The sequence below is a fragment of the Lemur catta genome, chromosome 11 (assembly GCF_020740605.2).
Source record: "Lemur catta isolate mLemCat1 chromosome 11, mLemCat1.pri, whole genome shotgun sequence".
Taxonomy (NCBI): Eukaryota; Metazoa; Chordata; class Mammalia; order Primates; family Lemuridae; genus Lemur; species Lemur catta.
Window position 1 is genome coordinate 64,782,049 of NC_059138.1, and position 21,098 is coordinate 64,803,146.

The window sequence follows — 21,098 nt, forward strand, 5'->3', positions numbered from 1 at the left end:
GCTCTGTGCTAGGCATGGTCCCACAAGCTGCAGAGCCAGTAGAGAATGGGGTAGAAAAGTTCCCTGCCCTTATGGAACTTTCTAGTGGACTTAGGGCAGATCCCTTTAAAAAGAAGCAAGAAGCAAAAGTCATAAAAGATGAGTGTAGGTTGCTGAGGAAGGAGGAAGTTCATATGAAGGGACCAAATCTTTTGTCCATGAGCCTCTGGGTGGTCTGTAAATTTGACATGTCTTGGTGAGGGCTGGCTCGGTTCCACACGCCTTTTCATTATGGGACCCAGGCTGAAGGGGTAGCCGCCATCTGGGTCATTCCTGTCCCGATGACAGAAACACAGAGACTGAACTGAACCCCTCAAGTACCTTAAAAATTCACCTTCAGTTGGCCAAAAGAAATTACTGAGATGCCTGGCAATAGGATGGGAAAGTTCAGTCTACTAACAGGCTGCTTCTCCACAGCCTGTTATCTACAGATAGACTTGGCAAGGAGGATGTTCTATTACGCTTTTGAAAGAGACGAGGTCTGTGATTGGGAACAAAGATAAACTCTATCACAACTTGCCACCAAAAACTCAGTTAAGAAGCAGTGGTTTAAGATATCAATAATCCTAGCCTTAGGATCAATTTAATTAGATAATTTAATTAGATCATTTATAAAATTCGTTTCTTTTTTGAAACCACATGTTATTTAACTCTTCTTACTAGATTATATGTTCATATATATACTGGGAATGAGAAGCGTAAGTGGTGGTTTCTGCCATGAACACCGTAAGCTGGGCGAGGGCAGGGTAGTTTTCTGTTGTATTGTGCCTGCCGGACATTTGTTTATTCAAGTGAATGAGGAAGCAGAGGGTTAGTTCCACTCTCAAGGAGCATATTTTGTTTCGTGAACACATCCAACAAAATTCTCTTTAACTCCAAGCTATTCCATTTTAGATAAATAGCATTATTTTTGGACTTTAGTGATCACCCACTACTATAATACAGAAGAAAGAAAAATGTATAGCAATTCAAAGAAGAGAGAGGATGGGAAAAGCCAACCCTTATTACTGGAAAAGGGAACAGTGATTAAGAAATTGAAGACATTGCTTTCTTTCTTTATTTATTAAATAAATATTTATTGGTTGTATCATTTGCCAGATACTTTTGCAGAAGCTGGGGATATTGAAAGGAACCGAACTAACAGACCCTTTCCTTTATGGGGCCTACATTCTATTGAAGGGGAGTGGGCAAAAAACTAAATAAGTAAAACATGTATTATAATAAAGGTAAAAAGTGTTATGGAGAAAAAATCAAGTAGGGAAGAGCTAGGGAGCATCAGAATGTGGGATGCAGTTTTCAGTGGTCAGGGAAGGCCTCTGGGATACGGTGAGATTTGTGTAGAGACCTGAAGGAGGTGAGGGAGTGAGCCGTAGAGGTATCTCAAGGAAGAGTATTCCAGGCAAAGGGAACAGAAAATGCAAAGGTCTTGAGGCATGGCATGTTGGGGACAGCAAGGAGAGAGTGGGTAAGAGCTAGAGTGTGGAGAAGATCAGGACCTTGGCATTTATTACGAGTGAGATGGAAAGGTCTGGGAAAATTCTCTGCAGAATTGTGCATATAGTATGATTTTAAGTCTCAGTAGCATCAGTCTAGCTGTTACTCTCGGAATGGACCCAGGAGCAAGGACAAAAGCAGGGAGACCTTATTCTGGGGATGTGATGATGGAGGTTTGTACCAGGGTAGGGTTTCTCTAACTAATACAAACCATGTTCCAAGCCAGAGAATGACATGGTATGATTTAGACTGGCTTTACCTCATTTTAACCTGAATAATAATTTTCAATATATTACATATCATTCATAAGAACTTTGGATATAGTTCGTAAGTGAACTGCTGGTAATATATTTGATGGCATATTGCTCTGAACATAACTTTAAATCAAACTTTGCAATCACATTCTCCCTAAATAGAATATTGAGTGCCAGCACAAAGTAATGACATAAGTATTGACTTTGGGGCCCCACAGCTTGTTCTTAAATATTTCTGACTGCATAAAGTGGGTTAGGCTACTTAACCTCGTTGGAACTTAGTTTATTATCTAGAAAAATTTCTACTTTGCACAAATATTTTGAGGAAAGTGCCAGCACATCTTGATTCATAGGAAAAACTCAATAAAATTAAATGAGTTCCCTGTCCCACAAGTTTGATAGATCTTGAATGACAGCAGAAATGTCAGTGATGCAATTTAAGTGTAGTATGAAATGTTTGCTTTAAGATGAATCCATGTTTGATAGCTGCTACCATCAACTCTGTTCTGACATTTTGAAACATATGACTCAACAGGGGAAATTATAGGATGATAGATAACATGGAGAACACTGAAATGTGAGTCCTGACATAGGCTATGTTGTTCTGATCTGTGGTGGCAAACCCTTTACAGATCCTTCTACTGAGACTTTTACTGCAGCCACACAGCCATTAGCCACATATATACAAATCTAACCAATGCAGAAAGTTAGGATCTATTTTTTTAAACTCTGCAGCAATCTGAAAAATGTGAGAACTTTGAAAATTGTCTTCATTTCATAGTTGGGTGTTGAACTCACACAGGATTAGATCATGACTAAGTGTTACTGAGACTCCGCCAAGCTGTGTAGGGTAATATGGAAATGAGGTGAAAATATGAGAGCAGCTACAGTGTATTCTCTTTTTTTTAATTTCCACCCGAATTATGTAATAAGGAAAAGAGTTGGTAGGGTGGGTGTCTTAGTCCGTTTCTATTGCTTATCACAGAATACCTGAAACCGAGTCATGTATAAAGAAAAGGACTTTATTTCTTACAGTTATGGAGGCTGGGAAGTCCAAGGTTGAGGGTCTGCATCTGATGGGGGCCTCCTTGTGGGGGGGACTCTCCAGAGTCCCAAGGAGGCTCTGGTGATCACATGACAAGGGGGCTGGGTGTGCTATCTCAAGTCTCTTCTTTGAAGCCACCAATTCCCCTCCCAAGATAACCCATTGATCTATGAATAGATAAACAGTGTCATTATCTAATCGTTTCAGGTTTTTTCTTCTCAGTTTAAAACGATCCAAACATTACTCAAAGTTATTTTATTTGCATTTAATTTGGTAAATTTAATTCATATTTATACATGCTATACTTGATTAAAATAAATGAAAAATGAAGTGATGGTTCAAAATGATTGGAGCTAGTTTATCTAAGCTGCTTAGTATTTTTCAAACTGCCTTTGCAAAACTGGCTGATTTTAGAAGGTGTTTGACTCAATAAATATGCCAGAGATTTATTGTTTTGAAAATCAGTCCTTCTTCTTTTCTTCCAAAAGAAATATTCTAAGTGAAATGAAGATTTTGCTCTTTATGCTTGCTGAAATTTGAATCGCTTGCTGTAGTTGTATAACCGTCTTTTTTCCTTTTTCCTTCAGGAACTCTTTCCAGTTAACAGACAGAGTGTGGATCATTTTGCTAAATACTTCACTGACGCAGGTCTGAAGGAGCTTTCCGACTTCCTCCGAGTCCAGCAGTCCCTGGGTACCAGGAAGGAACTGCAGAAGGAGCTCCAAGAGCGTCTTTCTCAGGAATGCCCGATCAAGGAGGTAGGAGACGACCACCAGACATCACTGCAAAATACACGGATGAGAGGAATTATGTAGACTGTGTAACACAAGCTTGGCCTCTCTTGAGGAGACAGGCTTTATGTGTATTCCTATAAACTTTATGCACTTGTTTCTACCATTTAAATTAATTCAGTTTCAAAGTATGGATTCAGAATACTACCTTTTATCACACTCTAGGATGTTCCAGAAATTAATAATTATTTCCACACAAATGAATTATTCTATCAGGCTGCTCAAATTATCAAAATATTTTGCCTGTCAAATAGATTTGACTATCCACCATCAGTATAACAGAGTATCATAATAAGGTGCTTTTAATTTTGTTGCAGATTATCTAAACTGTGTAAGCATTTGGTTAGTGTTTGGAATCTACACTGGATTTTTGTGCATTATTGTATATGAATATGTAGGCTTTTTATTTGAAAAAGAAAAATTTGAATTCATATCATGGGAAGAGACCAGTTGGATCAGTGGGTTGTTTGAGCCTACACACACTCACAATCGCTGTATATCCGCATAACGTAAAAACTACATTTTTAATAACCATGTATATACATAGTTTGTGTATACATGCTATAATTCTGCAGTCCCCAAACCCTGGGCTGCAGACCAGTACTGGTCCGTGGCCTGTGGAACTGGGTCACACAGCAGGAGGTTAGCAGCAGGTGAGCCAGCGAAGTTTCATCTGTATTAACAGCCGCTCCCCGTTGCTCGAATCACCACATAAGCTCCACCTCCTGTCAGATCAGCATGGCATTAGATTCTCATAGGAGCTCAAACCCTACTGTAAACTGCACATGTGAGGGATCCAGGTTGCGCGCTCCTTATGAGAATCTAATGCTTGATGATCTGAGGTGGAGCTGAGACAATAATGCTAGCACTAGAGAGTGGCTGCAAATACAGATTATGATTGGCAGAGAGGTTTGATTGCACAGTAAATGTAATGCTCCTGAATCATCCTGAAACCAGTTCCCCCTCTGCTCCCTTCTTCTGGTCTATGGAAAAATTGTCTTCCATGAAACCAGCCCCTGGTAACAAAAAGAGTTGGGAACCAATGCTGTTGTTCATAAAGCTATGACTGTATCTTTTTTTATTTGTTTGTTTGTTTTTAATGTGCCTGGAGAAAACTTCCTATTTGAACCTTAAAAAAAAAAAAAAAAAAAAAACTTTCTCCATGACACTCTAAAAATTAAATTGAAGAGAGTCCTTTCCTTTTCCCACTTGCACTCAAAGCCCTGACCCTCACCGCCTTCTACCACACTCTAAAGCCCTGCAAGGCACCTCACACAGCTGAAGGCTGGAGAATTCCAGGCTGACACTATCCAGCAGATGGAGATGTTGGAGCAACACACATTCTTAAGTCTCATGTCATTAAACTTAGCAATATATTCAATAATATTTCTCCAAGTAAGAATTTTTTTTTCTTTTTTTTTAATATGGAACGCTTCACGAATTTGCGTGTCATCCTTGCGCAGGGGCCATGCTAATCTTCTGTGTATCGTTCCAATTTTAGTATATGTGCTGCCGAAGCGAGCACTCCAAGTAAGAATTTATATATGATTTTCCATGGGAAAAAAAGCAAAACAAAAACCACTGTGGTACTTTTAGATGCAGGGATGTCACCCTTCTTTGTAGCTTCCTCCAGCCAGCTTAGGAGGGACTTCCCAGCTCCTTCCACTCTCAAAAGCTACTCAACCCCTTGCGGACATTTCTGCAATGCAGGCCCCAAGGGAAAAAAGCAACATGTTTTCACTAAAAAAAGAAAAGGAAAAAAAGTTGCACTATTACTCACAAAGTAGTATACTTGAAATATATTATGGTTTTTAATCACTTCTGAGGCCCTAACCTCTATTTGTGATTTTATTTTAAAAGGAAAAATCATTCTTAAATAAACTTGATATAAAATATGTTAAGTTTGACAGACCTATATTCCATACTATCAGGGCTAAGAATAAATTTGCATATTTACATATAATTCCAAGGGGACAATAATTGACTGGGCATTGCTGAATTGATATGGATCAAATTAAAAACTTGCCTTTGCACTGAACAGTTTATTTACAAACTCACTTTTCACTGAGCTGGATCATGAGGGTCATCAGAAGTAATAATTGAAGAACAAATTGTGGAGAATGGACTTGTACAAACCCATAAAGAGGGTTTCTAAGTTGAGGGATGAAAGTAAAAATTCACAGCTCTATTTTTCCCTTCTTCAAATCCCAATAAAGTCAGACTGGCTCAGGTATCCCTGCTGTACTAGACCCAAAGGCGTTCCACTATATAAGGGAATAACTTGGCTGAGCGCGGTGGCTCACACCTGTAATCCTGGCACGCTGGGTGGCTGAGGTGGGAGGATCAGTTAGGAGTTCGAGAGCAGCCTGAACAAGAATGAGATGCTGTCTCTATAAAAAATAGAAAAATTAGGCTGGTGTGGTGGTGCACGCCTATGATCCCAGCTACTCAGGAGGCTGAGTCAGGAGGATCACTTGATCCCAGGAGTTTGAGGTTGCTGTGAGCTATGATGATAGCACTGCACTCTAGCTGGGGCAACAGAGTAAGACTCTGTCTCAAAAAAAAAAAAAAAAAAATTAAAGGAAGCATAACTCCCAGGAAACAAAGATTCTCTTATTCCATGCTATCCAGCAGCTCCTGGCCAAAGCTAAGCCTATTAATTTTTGGACTAAAAATAAATCTGCTTCGAGAACAAATTATTATATTTTCCCTCCCTCTTCTAATCTGAGTATACATACCAGGAAAGAGGGAGCTGAGCAGATTATTTCTTATCTGCCCTGAACCTTCTATTGACCGGGCAGTGAGGAAGGATCTTTCCATCTGCCTCTTCCTTTCTGATACCTTTTCCATGAAATGTAGGTGGTGCTTTATGTCAAAGAAGAAATGAAGAGGAATGATCTTCCAGAAACAGCAGTTATTGGACTTCTGTGGACCTGTATAATGAACGCCGTTGAATGGAACAAGAAGGAGGAACTCGTTGCAGAGCAGGCTCTCAAGCACCTGAAGGTAAAGGGTCTTAGCAAGGAACTGGCCCAGCTGCAGCCCAGCTGCAGCTCTGAAGAGTATGACAAATGGGTTCCAACTGCATTTCCCCCAGACTCAGACTAAACATATACTTGATAATATTTTCTTTTCAAACTTGCCACTGCCTGAAAAGTTTCAGATGTAAGAGCCTATAAAATATCTAAGGGTAAGTTCTTATTTAAAACAATATTAGAAAATCTACAGAATCATCACATACAGCCTTAAAAAGAAATACGGTCTAACTCTTGGCTTTCTTTCTGTTCTACATGACAAAAACTCTTATCGAATATTTTTGTTTAAGTGAGCCACGTTAGAATTTGGAAAGTATCTGAGTGGTGGAAGATATCAGCTGATTATGCAAACTATATATTTTTGTGCCTCAATACATGTGGTTTTGCTTTTATTAATTGTCTTCTCCCTGTAAAACTATGTTAAGACAAGTGGAAGACTTAGATGGTGCCTTCAGAATTTGCACTTGAGTTGGAAAGTCAAAGGGGGACATATACTGGGTAGAATATAAGTTAGAGATGAATTTCAGTATTCGGGAGAACATAGCACTGAGTAAACTGTGTTAATTTGATCAGGGAAGTCTCGTTGGTAGAGATAAGTGCTGAATTGCGTGGGTGGTAGAGAAAACAGTGGCTATCCTTCAGGGACTGAAAGCCATGGACATTTGGGGTAAAGGGAACAGTAGGAACAAAGCGGTACAGTTGACCTGTGAGGGGTCTGGGACATCTGGAGGAGAACCCCACTCTTCCAATGGCAGAGCCACACTCCATTGACACAGCGGATATTGTGTGAGGATATGACCTCATTTTCACAATATCCATCAGCCATAGTAGACACAGCAGTTATCATTAATAGAGGCAGATTCTCATATTTGGTCTCTTAGTAGATACAGCGGGGAAAATCTGATAAGATGCTGGGATAAAAAGCATTCATTTTGATTGGGCACAATATAAGATATTAATCCTAAAAGTGAATGTTTTCTAAGCAAACCTCCGGATTATGATGATGATTCCAGCAGCGTCAGCTCTGTGCCTCCCACGCAAGTGACGGTTTTTTCTCTCCACTTCTGTTCCAGCAATATGCGCCCCTGCTGGCCGTGTTCAGCTCCCAAGGCCAGTCCGAGCTGATCCTCCTCCAGAAGGTTCAGGAATACTGTTACGACAACATCCACTTCATGAAAGCCTTTCAGAAGATCGTGGTTCTCTTTTATAAAGGTATCCATCCATGCGGTCCCGCCACTCTGTTTCTGTGTTTGATCGACACTCTTGGAGGGGCAGAGCAGGGCATGAGGCAGAGGAGGTCTTGGGGTCCCTGTTTGGCACAGGGGATGGCAAGATGCTAATTTGTCTAAGTTTTAGTGAGAAAACCATATTAGGTAGTGAGAGAAGGCACACCGCCATATGTGTATGCATCGCCTCAGGAACCATCCAAATTAGGCCCCTGGGCACTTCTTACTGTTCGAAGTTGAGACTGGTGGTGAACTGGTTATTGTTTCTTGGGGATGGTGAAAAAATGTGATTATATAAAATCGACTCTGTTTTTGAATGGTAAGGATTAGCTCTAATAACAATGATTATCAAAATTCTGTATATATTATGTTCAGATCCTTTTAGGTGCCATAAAGCTGACTTTAAAATTACTGACATAATTAGCCCTTTTTACTTTGTATTTTAGTTATTTGGCCCAGCCATTCTCCTATTTCCCAAGGAAATGGCTATTTTTAGGTTTTCACATTTACTGTCTTTTCATTGTATTTATAAGGATTAGGTTGCCATGACAACTGGCACTAAAAAATGAATGCTAAAGGTTTCAACTGATCTCAATCTTTATACCCACAGCATATAAAAATGATCTTGGACTATTTTTTGTCTAGACTTATATAGTTTTATGAGGGAGATAAAGGAGCATTTAAGAAAGTGATATATTTTGAACATTAGAAAATGCTTATTCTAAACATTATTTTATTAATAATGGCATAATATTCATAAAATATTAAAAAGTGTAAATTAATGCCAGCCAAATGTTTATTTTCCCTTTGATGTGTTCTTAAACGTATCTGTTTTGAATGATAACTTGGAAATTTGGAATATACAAATTTTATAATATTAATAACTATTTTTACAATGTTTAATAGCATTTAGAGTGAATTTTAATTGGCCATATATATTATTCAAATGCATGCATCTTGCCCACAAGTGTTTGGGTGATATCTTACTTTTTCAGAACACTAAGATATTCCACAATGATTATTATATCAGTAGGAGAATATGATGGTTGCCAATTCCCATTTGAAGTTCATTAATTGGTGTTTTCTCTGGCCAGATCTGAGTTAGGTCTTTTTGGATGTGGTCATGAGATAATAGCATTCTAAAATTAGGCCTCACCAAATTATACCCAAAGTGATCCATTAGAACCAAACCCTCAGGCCATATTGCCAATCCACATGTGGTACCCAGCAGCCAAGAATGAAAAAGCAGGGTCCACCCAGCCAGTAGCCATTCTGTCCACATTTGCCACAGCTGGCTGCATTTGTAAGACTGGTAGAAAAACCTACGGATAGGTTCCACATTTGCTTTGAGGATGGTTACCATTTTGCACTACAGGAAAGCAAACTGTTCATAAACGTTACCTGAACACAATTTGCCTTCTCATTTAACAGCTGAAGGCAACGAGTGTTTCTTACCAGATTTTTTTTTTTAAACTGAGACGTAGTTGTTTGGGCCTCATCTACAGGATGACTGCATTTTATTATTGTACTTAATTCACAAAAGAATCAACAAACCATTTGCTATTGGTAATGGCATTTGGGTCGCATATGAACTGTTAAAATCTTTCTTCAGATTTCTCATTGTAACCATGAATGCCAACATTTCTCTTCATTATACTCTTTATAACAACTACTGATAGGTAGTAAAACTGGCTACTTATTCTTCAGCCCCAAATGCCATGGGATAGTGACCTGAAATTATAAAATAACCCAAGAAGTGGGCACAGGAAGTAAAAAGAAAGAGGCATTAGCTCTTCCTTAGGCCATTCATTAAATAGGTAATCAGCTTCTAAATATTAATAACACAAAGTTAGTAAGATCTCTGGCAAGTATGAGCAGGCCCACGGGAACACAGGAAGGGGGTAAGTGTCAACCTCAATTTTATTGTGGCTTAGTTGGTTTTAGAAATGAAATCAGGAGACCCTTTTAAAAATGGAAACCTAAAATATATCATTGAGATATTTTCAATATCATTTTCTAGGTAATTTTCTAATTTTCCACAAAATCATACCTACAGTATGTTTTCCTGGATGAAATAATTACATGTTTGCTCTTGAGAACGTGAAATCCCTGAAGAATGATTGTCCCACACCTCTGTTAAGAGCATTAGTATGTTTACGTTGTCTCTTTTGCCAGTTTTTTACTTTGACCTTATTTTGTCCACCAAACGCTTGTGCAGCAGAGACATATATTTGATTTGCTTCTATAAGGATTTGGATGCTCTTGTTCTGTATTTTATCTGCCTAGAGAGGCTTGATCAACAGTGAGTTTAAAGCACTGCTTTCCCCTCTCTAGTGTGCATAGGTAAGAATCACCTGGAAAGCTTGTTAGAAGAGAGACACCCCAGGGATCTGATTTATTAAGTCCAGGATTGGGTCTGAGAATATGAATTTTAACAAGCTTCCAGGTGATGCTGTGACTGTTATACCAGGGCCTAAAGGGCATGGCATTCGAGAAGCGACTAGTTTTACAAACTAAAATAACATGTTCAAGAATATACTTATCGTGGATTCCATGTATATATGCATATTTTACAAACATTGAATAGTGTTTTACCTGCTTCTTTTATCTAGTGATGTGGATTCTTTTTATTACAAGGAACATTTTGTTTTAAAGCAGGCTTTTAAAAATGTAGTGGAAACCCTTGTTCCTTTTTCATTTTTCTCTCTCTTATACACACAACACATGTATGTACACACCCCTTCCCCAATATTCCCAGAACTTGAGGTTAACAAAAACATAGGGATTTGATTCCCCTGCTCCTTTGGTAAACCTGATTACTTAACTGAATGTCGTTTTTGAAAGAATTTTAAATCTTTTATATAAATTGGAATAAAAGTGAGTAAACTATATATAATGCTTTTCAGCAAAGAAAAAAGTGGTGATTGGTTATTTTGCATTTCTGTATTAAAATCTAGATTTTTACATTTCTGAGACAATAAGAAGTAGTAAATCCATTGCTAACTTTCAGACATCACGTTATTGACTTTTTAAAATAATTTCTCTTCCTTCCTAAAGATAAGTGTCATAGAATCTGCTAAAAAATATAAAACTACCTTCTCAGTTACTATTATTATCTCTATCATGGGTTTTCTTGTTTACAGAATTTTTTAGGTTAAATTCTGTCCCTCATGCAAATTTTTCTAAAAGGAGTTTCTTAATTCTTGTTCTAAAAAAAGGTGAGTGCCCTTCTCAGCATATATTCCCAGCATTCTTAGAGTAAATTATTTTTGACTTGTGTCCCTGTCTGACATCCTTAATAAAAAAATCCCGAATTTCCTAAGTTCCAAGTGACATAGTTTTAGACTTAACTATCCAAATAACTAACATTATGTAAAGCTTAACAATTCTCAAACTACCTTTACAGTATTGTCTCTTTGATCCTCATGAACTCCCAAATTTTAAACTAGAGCTCTACAAATTGAGAAATATTTAATTTTTCTCATCAAGTTAATAAATTTGTTCATTATACACGTGTTGAATGCATCCTATATGGCAGGTCTTACATTAAATGCTGGAAATGAGATGAACAAAATAGTCCCTGACTTCCTGATTATAGTCACCATGTCAGTTGCTAAAATAAACCTTATAGAGAGGGTGTCAGAAGGGGTAGGACAACAGAAAAAGGTCACCTAACTTATGAGAATGCAACTTTTCAATGGGCAATGCATTTGATAGGTTTTACCTGTCGTTTAGTACCCTTTTCACAAGCACTGCCATTGACAAGCATTTTAGCAGTTGCATGGCCTCTTTTAGCCTCTGTGGGGCAATAAAACACAGGAATGAGCTCTTGACCTTCAAAAGGAAGCCTCAAACAAATAATGTCACTAAACTATACAGTCTAAATCAGCTTTCTGGCATGTACTTTATATCATCCTCAGTTCATTACGGTGCGGAGAGAAAAATGATATTCTCCTTTATATGTTTGTTCCATTTTTAAATTCTATTTTTTTGTTTTATAACATTAAGAAGATGAAGAAAAGTTTAATAGTACATGCATATAATTTATAAACTCAAAAATATACATGTTGGGTGTCCATACTCAAAATTGTCCTACTGATAAGGAAGCATGATCAAAACACTGATAATTACTGATCTAAGTCTTGAGCATCTTAAAGATAATTTATAAATTATATAAAAGGGACTTTTAAAATCCCTGTTAATGTTCTAGAAAAATCTCTCTAAGGCAGTCTTGCACAATAACAGGTCACTTCCTCAGGCCACAACTGTCTGCCCCTCACCTCTGTGAAAATTAGGCTTTGATGGCTAGTGGAAATTTCTCTCATGAGTGGGGAGTGGAGAGCTAAGAACAGAAGGAGCTAAAAAGCTAGAAGATAAGAACAGTCCTATAGGACTGCTGATTATAACTCTCATGTCTAGTGCTTATAAATCAATAAATCCAGACCTTTTCCTTCCTTTGCAAAATGTAGTATATTTGATGATAAAAACAAACAAAATACTTAAATTTTCTAAAACCAATCATATTCATTTGTAGTCAGTTTAATTTCTTCAATTTAATTCAAGAGCCTTTTCCAAGAATTATTAATTTTTTTAAAAAGGATGGGGAAAAACTTAATTGTTTTAGTTAGGAAAAGGTCGGTGCTGCTTTAAGTGAAAAAAATGTTAAATGATTTCTGTCATTTTCGTAGGTCAAAATTATATCTTAACTGAAAATACATTATGCATCCAACCTTACATGGATTTGTCAGCATTTGTAATGGATGGGACACACACACTGGGAATAATAATAAATGCTTTTTATTTACTATCTCATTTCCCACTCCAGAATCCTAAAAGACAACCCATTAGAACATTGGCATAGTGTGTAGGCTGTTATTTTCCTTTTCTTAACTTTATTCTCAATCAATGGTAACTTGAGGGTATCCAGGCACACTTGTGGAATTTAGATTTTTAGGTAATGGTTAGCATTTTTTACTAGAAACCTGTAGGAACTCTATGTCTCTGTTTTTCTCTAAATGTAGTAGTAGAAAAATATTACTTTTGTAATTTAGGATATTATGCTTTAGGAAAATAAATTAGGTGTTTAGTGATGGAATAAGTGTAGAACTTTGGCTTATGAATATATTGATTCCATGACATACCCCAGGAGCTCATCTTTATATCTGATGTTACCATCATTATTGCATACTGGCCTATATTTTCCTCCCTTTGCCATTTTCTCCTAAAAAAGAAAATTCTCTTAAAAGACCAGTCATTTGAGGTTGCTTCTTGATCAAGATATGGTTGAACCTGGCAGGACATAGACTAATCTGAAATGCTGGAATTGCTGATTCATTAGCAAAATCATAAAATAACTCTGCTTTCTACCAGGAAATTAGCACTGTAGGAGATTTCCAAGTTTCAGCAGTGTGCCCTATAGGCTTGCATTGTATCATGCCTGATGATGCATGTCATCATCATCATCATCACTAAAGCCTTTCTTAAGCTCACTGTCAAAATATGGCATTGTGCCATATGCAAATGAGCTTGGTTCCTTTCTTTTGATAAGTTTCAGATAGGATTTCTTTTATCATGGAGTGTTTAATATTAAAAAAGATTACTTTGTATTAAACTATAAAACATGAAGTTGTTTTAAAACATGACATTTGTATAGTAACTTGAAATCTTTGCTTTGAAATTGCAGCTGATGTTCTAAGTGAAGAAGCAATATTGAAATGGTATAAAGAAGCACATGTTGCTAAAGGCAAAAGTGTTTTTCTTGACCAGATGAAGAAATTTGTTGAGTGGTTACAAAATGCAGAAGAAGGTACGATCCCATTTAACAGCTTTGATGGTCATTAAACAATACTTTCTCATTATACTTCAAAATATTTGCTTCTTAGCAAGATTTTTCTTGCTGTCTTAAGTTCTTGAGGTATCTTTCATATCAAACATTTTGCCTACATCTTAGCCCTCCTTTCTAAAATCAAGGCAATAAACATTTCTACATGGTTTTAAAATAAAAAACTTACATTATCCACCCTAATGGAGAACAACGAGGAAGCAATAATCAGCAGATGTGAAAAGAAAAAAATACATTTGGCTTCATCACACATTATGGGACACTATAGGTTTTTATATCACCTTCACCAGTTGGCTGGCATTTAAACTGGGAACACAAGGTGGAAGAAGAATAGTGGGTGAGAGTGAATCCAGCTAAGAATAAAAAGTTTATCTTAGGTGATCCGAAGAAGAAAAAATGTTATATTGTCCAATGATATATACAAGCATGTTGTGTTTTTAGAAAGGCAGATTTCACTGGAAAGCATAAAGGAGCAAGAGTTTGCTATCTGCCCTCACATATAAACTATATATAATAAATGGGTGCACAGGGTAAAAGAGTCCTGGGGTGATGGCGGGGTTGTGTGTTTAGGGGGGAAGGGGTTGACTGGAATCTCTCGACCTTGTGTAAAGGAATCTGGGGGGAAATACCTGACTTTTTTCTTTCTGCTGTTCTAGAATCTGAATCGGAAGGTGAAGAAAATTAAATGGCTCACCAAGCACAATACCTAGGTTGCCACACAACACTTCTTGATTGAGAATGCTGAAAACCATTTCGGGAGAGAAACTTGGCTTCTGTTTTCACAAAGGAAAAAAAAAAAATAGGATAGGCTTCCCTTCTTCAGAGGGGGAAATGGTTTTTGTTTTTGTTTTGTTTTTAAATGGAGCCCTGAGGCATCAGCTATTATACTTGGGACTCTACCTCTCACTCACGATATGCTAACTTAAAGCCATTCAACAAGGAGTCAAGTAGGAATCTGAAATTAAATACTCAACAGACTCCTCTTTTTTAGCTGTATTTTTCAGGTACTATGTGGTGAACGCCCCACTGGTGTCTATTACAGGGCCACTTTGGTAGTTGTGTATCTGCTCGTGTATGTGATTTGACAAACCAGTTTTTTAAAATAAATGGCTTTTTAAAAATCTGGGCTTATATCTTCAGAGCTTTTATTTCTTTACTGTACACGACTTCTTACACAGATGGCGTTTCAGTGTTATGTTTTTCCCCCATCCCAAATGTTGGATGGTTATATTTTGTCATCTATAAAAACTATTCTGTTTCTTTCATCATCATAAGTAATACATTTCAGTTATCCTCACAGTGAAGTAGAAATGAACCCCAAAATCCATGCACATAGCATTATACCGGGAGGTTATATTATTAATAATTGGACATGTAAGTATATGTTCCACATTCCTTATGTTTTCCTCAGCACTATTTCCTCCCTACTTAGAGGAGAGCTGAAAGATTTATATATATAAATAGATGTTTGTTTATTTTCATTTGTAACTAAGTGATTTTATTCTTTAAATTATTCTGTTCTCAATAGTAACAATGTCAAACATCTGACCTTTTGGGAAAACTTAACAGTTTTATTACAAAAATTCTTGAAGAACTGAAGGTACTGCCCTATTGCTGATAGTAACCTCAAAGAAAGCGAACATTTTATCTGAATCAGAGTTGAAACAAAAATAGGAGACATTGGTAAGCAATAAACTCATTAAGGCAAATATAAGAAAAACTTTATAATTGTTGGGTCATCATCCTGTATCAAAAGATGGTTTTCTAGTTTCCTGTTTGTCTTCAGGAAGAAAAAATACATATATTTTTCCTATGACTTCACCATGTACCTAAATCTGTAACATGATGGATCCCTCCCATCTTTTAGATGCTAACCTTTTGATAAATGGCCTTCTTGCCATGTAGTTAGAACACTATCAAGTTCTTTGTCCCAACAAGAGACAGAGAAATATCAATTTGAATAGATCTTTCTGAAAAAACATCCATATGTGAAAATGTTATTTTCATTATACAGGAAATAATGACAGGACAACTGTGGCCGAAGATGACTGAAAGTCAGAGAATAAAGAGCTTTACAGCACAGCCCTGGGGGGACATAGACATTCTTTCCAAAATTGGCCTACTTGATAATGTCCGTCTTTCATATGCTGGTGCTGTTTTCCTTCCCAGTCTTCCTTCCTTTCACAATTGCCCTTCTCCTCTTTTATAAAAGAAAGTAATAACTCATCCGTCCCAAAATGGTACACTGCCCTAGGGATGAAAAACATATGGTACTAAACAAAGGGACGATTCTAGAATGTGTTGCTCTCATAGGCTAGTCCCTTGGGAGAAAAGCTGCAAACTGAAGTGAGAGGCCTGATTTCTTCCAGGCCACTGATTCATGGGAAGTCTCTATTATCTATCTACCCTTTCATCTATCAAAAATTAGAATTATGAATTTAAATGCAAGTCACGTCATAGAATGTATATTAATGTGTTTATCTGAACTGAAAAAAAATGAAAATTTTAATTGAAAAGTAAGTTTGGCCAGCAAACTGGACAATTGCTGACTGCCAGGAGACACAGAGGGCACATTCCATAAATGAAGTTAAATCTGCAACTCTAATATATTGATAAAAGTTAATTAAAGGTAAAATATTGAAAATTACATTCAACTTAAGAATTTTGTTGACTTTTATATGTCTTATTTTATATTTAAATTTCTTTCTTTCTTTTTTTTTTTTTTTAAACAGTCTTGCTCTATTTCCTAGGCTAGAGTGCAGTGGCATCTTCATAGCTCACTGCAAGCTCAAACTCCTGGGCTCAAGCAATATATTTAATTTTATATATCAGTATGTAAGAGAGGTATCACGTCACTTTAGGTAAACATGAATAAAAAGTATGAGAGTCACTATGTTAGAACATACTTGACTTTGTTTTCTCCATGATTTTTAGGGCAACCAGACTGAGACCCAGAAAAGCACAAAGTTGTCCAAGTTCTCAGTGACAAAGATGGAACTAGAAAGTTCCATGTTCAGGGACCAATACCTATGCTATTTTCTAATCTGTAACTGTAACAATTATGATCTACTTAACATTTTCCAGCAGAGTATTTTTCCCAAACAGAACTTGAGATAGTGACTTCAGGTTAAGCGAGCACGGGGACAATGCTCAAACAGCATGGACTTAACAAATCCTCAAGCCCAAAGCCCTCTCTTTCTCTGAAAGACAAGTTCCTCTGTTGTTGTTTAATAAAGCCTGTTCCAGTTATAGAAGTAGTTAAACTAGTTACCTATTGCTGTGGAACAAATTATCCCAACATTTAGCAGCTTTGAAACATAAACATTTATTATGTCACAATTTCTGTGGGTCAGGAATCTGGGAGCAGCTTAGCTGGGTGGTTCTAGCTCAGGGCATCTCATGAGGTTACAGCCAAGCAGTTGATTAGAGCTACAGTCATCTGAAGGTTGTAAGATCTGCTTCCAAGCTGACTCACAAGGTTGTTGGCAGATCTCAGTTCCCTACTAACGTTTAGCCAGAGCTTTCAGTTAGGCTGCCTGAATGTCCTCAGGGAATAATAGCTGGCTTCCTCCAGACTGAGTTATTTGAGAGGAGGAGCCCAAGAAGGAAGCTATCTTTTAGTAACCTAATAATGGAAGTGACATCGCATCACTTCTGCCATATGCTATTGGCGACATGGATGAACCCTATACAAGGGAACCGCATGAGAGTGTAAATACCAGGACATAGGGATAACTGAGGGCCAACTTGGAGACTAGCTACCACAGTAGTACATATATACATACAAAAATAATTTCTGGATAAATAAATATTTTCACCTAGCATTAAAGCAATGAAAGCACTAAAAGAAAATATAGGAAATATCTTTATAACTGGCACAAGGAAAGCACGACACAAAAGCAAAAAAAAAAAATTTATAAAAAGTTAAAAAAATTTCCACTCTGAAAGATACATGAATGATAAACAACCAATAATATGTGGGATCAGTAGAGCTTCAACAGGTTGATAAAAATAACAAGGATTTAATAATACATAAAAAGAGCTTCTATAAATTTATAGGAAAAAATAAGCAATTCAATTGAAAAATGCAGAAAGAATATGAAGAGTCAATTCACATGGGCAATTAACATGAAAAGATCCTCAATCTTAATGTTAATTGGAGATGTGCAAATTGAAACAATAAAATAAAATGCTTTACTTACTAGGCTGGCAAAAATTACCAAAATCAGTAACCAATGGTGTTGGTATGGAAAAATCGGTTCTATTCACATGTGGCCTTTAGAGTTAAAATTTGGCAATAAATGTCCAAAATTTTGAAATACATATCCATTGACCCAGCATTGCCATTTGTAGAGATCACTCCATAGGTGTACCCAAAGAGCTATGTGCAATGATCACTATATTAGTCACAGAACTGGTAAATGTAAAATGTCTATGAGAAGGAGACTAGTTAAATAAATTATGATAAATCCACATCAGGGAATGAAGTAAACTCAAAAAGATGTCATAATATATTATTAAGGGAAAAATGCAACTTAAAAAGAATTTTTTTCCACTAAAAAAAGCTATGTGTGTGTATATAATATACCTTTATAAATACATTAAAAAGAAATAATATTCTCTAATTATTGTGGTAAATAACTTATTTCTGTATATATCTTGGGCAGTGATAGGAAAAAAAGAGAAGGAGTTTTTTCTTTTTACTCTTTATACTTATTTGAATTTCTTTGGAAAGAGCATCCAATAGCTTCATAATTTAAAAATGTTTATTTTGGGAAATATTAAAAAGCTATTGGAAGAAACTAAACATAGTTGAAACATAGTATTCAACCTCAGAGATGAGGACTCCTAACTTTCTTGTACTTTTAAATATAGTATAACAGCATATAGTTTTGCTTAATTCCTTAAAAATTAAGTCCAGTATGTATCAGTGTTATATCCTGCTCTTTATTTAATAGTGTTCTGTAAAATTTTATCATATCAATCACCATTATTCAAAAACATGATTTTTAAATGTATAATTGTTCTTGGTGTGGATGGGGCATAATTTATTATTCCATTGTTCTATATAAGATATTCTACAAATTTTTGCTTTTAAAAATTACCATTTAAAACTTATTTTATAAATTTTTGTTCCTCTTATGTTTATTTAGAAAAATAGGGAATTGGGGTCAAAAGATTTGAACATGTTTAACACAATGTGATCTCATTTTCTGAATTTGCATTTATACACATGAATGCATTTTTGCTGCCATTTGGGGCACAGTTCAAGGAAATATTTCAATAAGAAATAAAAACATCTGTTATCATCTAAAAATAGAAAAATTTGGAACTTCTGGAATTCAGCAGTTTCCAATTTACAAAATTTCATAGGGCTAAAGGGAAATAAAAATCTTTCTTTTTCAAGCCAAGAAACCAGCAGTCATGGGACACATCAGGTCCTGCGTGGTCATAGCATCGTCTGGTTTGAGCCAAGGTGTGTCCCGTTACTAATTATTAAATACCTCCCCAGCTGAGGCTGATTCACTGTCTCTGACCTCACCTTCCCCGAGGTAATAGCAATTATTTCCTTTCTGCTTTCTATACTTTTGAAAAACAATAGACTTCAAGGTCCCTCCTGGTAGATACCCCTACACTGCTCTGACCCTCTACGTGTGGAATAGGTGACTGTAAAATGTTTCTGCCATGAAAAACACGTTTTAGAGCTAGTCTTTGCTTATTTAAAATCTCTACATCTTGGTTTTATGTGTGTTTTGACTATTTTATTGACATACAACATATAGATGGTGCATCTAAGTCTATGGGTTGAATCGAAACAGCACACTTGTGTTACTAGCAACCAAACATTAGCCCCCTCATGCCCCTCCCACCGCAACCTCCACCCCTCAAGGGAAATCATGATTCTGAATTCTGACAGTACAGATTCACTTTGCCTGCATTTGAAATAAATGCACCTAGGCCGGGCGCGGTGGCTCATGCCTGTAATCCTAGCACTTTGGGAGGCCGAGGAGAGTGGATCGCTCGAGGTCAGGAGTTCGAGACCAGCCTGAGCAAGAGCGAGACCCCGTCTCTACTAAAAATAGAAAGAAATTATCTGGCCAACTAAAATATATACAGAAAAAATTAGCCGGGCATGGTGGCGCATGCCTGTAGTCCCAGCTACTCGGGAGGCTGAGGCAGAAGGATGGCTTGAGCCCAGGAGTTTGAGGTTGCTGTGAGCTGGGCTGACGCCATGGCACTCACTCTAGCCCAGGCAACAAAGTGACACTCTGTCTCAAAAAAAAAAAAAAGAAAGAAAGAAATGTACCTAATATTATCTTGTTACTGGCTTTCACTCTATTTTAGCTTTTTGGCTGTTAAAGCTTTTTTGTGGTTGGGTACAGTTGACCTACCAACGATAACGTCCAGCTCTTTCCGCAGAACATGTGAAACATGAGAACATTATATTTTAATGAGCCAAAATGTTGCATTATTCTCTTGGCAGAGAATAATTCCTAGGCACGTATCTGTTTGTCAGAGATAATTTTGGAGCACACGTTTTTCCTCACGCTGGTCATTACAAAAAGGGAAATTATCTTCTCTGGAAGAGTAGTCACGTTTTCTATAGAGGGTTTTTTAATGAAAACATAGATTACTCTGGCTTTAGTTGTTTGTACTTCATCCCACATTTGGCTTTTGCTGCTGTGTAAGTAGAGAAGCAGAGATATGAAATTGGAATTGGCTGGCTTGAGCTTGGAGGCAGCACTCTGCCATTTAATTAGCTGTTTAACTAATTAGCAAGTCACTTAACTCTTGGTATTTACTTTGCTTAATTGTAAAATAAGGGCCTGGAAAAAATCGGTCCTTAAACTGGGGCTGTGAACCACCCAAAGTAACATGCAAAAATCCGTTTTCATCATATTCTCAGTGGTCTGTGACCTAAGAAAAATAAAACATAATTGGAGGCCGGGCGTGGTGGCTCATGCCTATAATCCTAGCACTCTGGGAGGCTGAGGCGGGAGGATCGCTCGAGGTCAGGAGTTCGAGACCAGCCTGACCAAGAGTGAGACCCCCGTCTCTATAGGAAAAAAAAAAACATAATTGGGCTACAATGCTGATCCTCAAAACTCAGCATGCATCAGGATCACCCAAAGGGCTTGCTAAAACTGATCACTTCCCTCCTTTCGTCCCACAGTGTCTGAGTGAGTAGATCTGGACCGAGGTCTAAGGATTTGCATTTCTAACAAGTTCCCAGGTGATGCTGATCCTTCTGTGTCAGAACCAGAACTACACTTTGAGACCTGTTGGGCCAAATAGTTACTAACGTACATTCCTGTGCTGACTTAAAGAAGTCCAAGATGCCTTCGGTAAAGGAGGAAGATTATATAGTGCT

General features: G+C 37.1%; 1 protein-coding gene and 1 non-coding gene across 3 annotated transcripts in view; one reads left to right on the top strand and one right to left on the bottom strand.

Moving 5' to 3' along the window:
- The window catches only part of BZW2 (basic leucine zipper and W2 domains 2), a 57,819-nt gene extending 42,970 nt beyond the window's left edge, over nt 1–14,849 (top strand). For both annotated transcript variants that reach the window (XM_045565169.1, XM_045565170.1), the window contains exons 8-12: nt 3,420–3,590; nt 6,483–6,629; nt 7,732–7,870; nt 13,568–13,690; nt 14,383–14,849. In XM_045565169.1, the coding sequence (XP_045421125.1) occupies nt 3,420–3,590; nt 6,483–6,629; nt 7,732–7,870; nt 13,568–13,690; nt 14,383–14,411 (609 nt within the window). In that variant the 3' untranslated portion in view covers nt 14,412–14,849. The remainder of the gene's footprint in view (nt 1–3,419; nt 3,591–6,482; nt 6,630–7,731; nt 7,871–13,567; nt 13,691–14,382) is intronic.
- LOC123647805 lies at nt 5,042–5,148 on the bottom strand. The gene has a single exon (XR_006738345.1). It is a non-coding gene; the product is annotated as a U6 spliceosomal RNA (small nuclear RNA).
- Nucleotides 14,850–21,098: the final 6,249 nt, after the last annotated feature.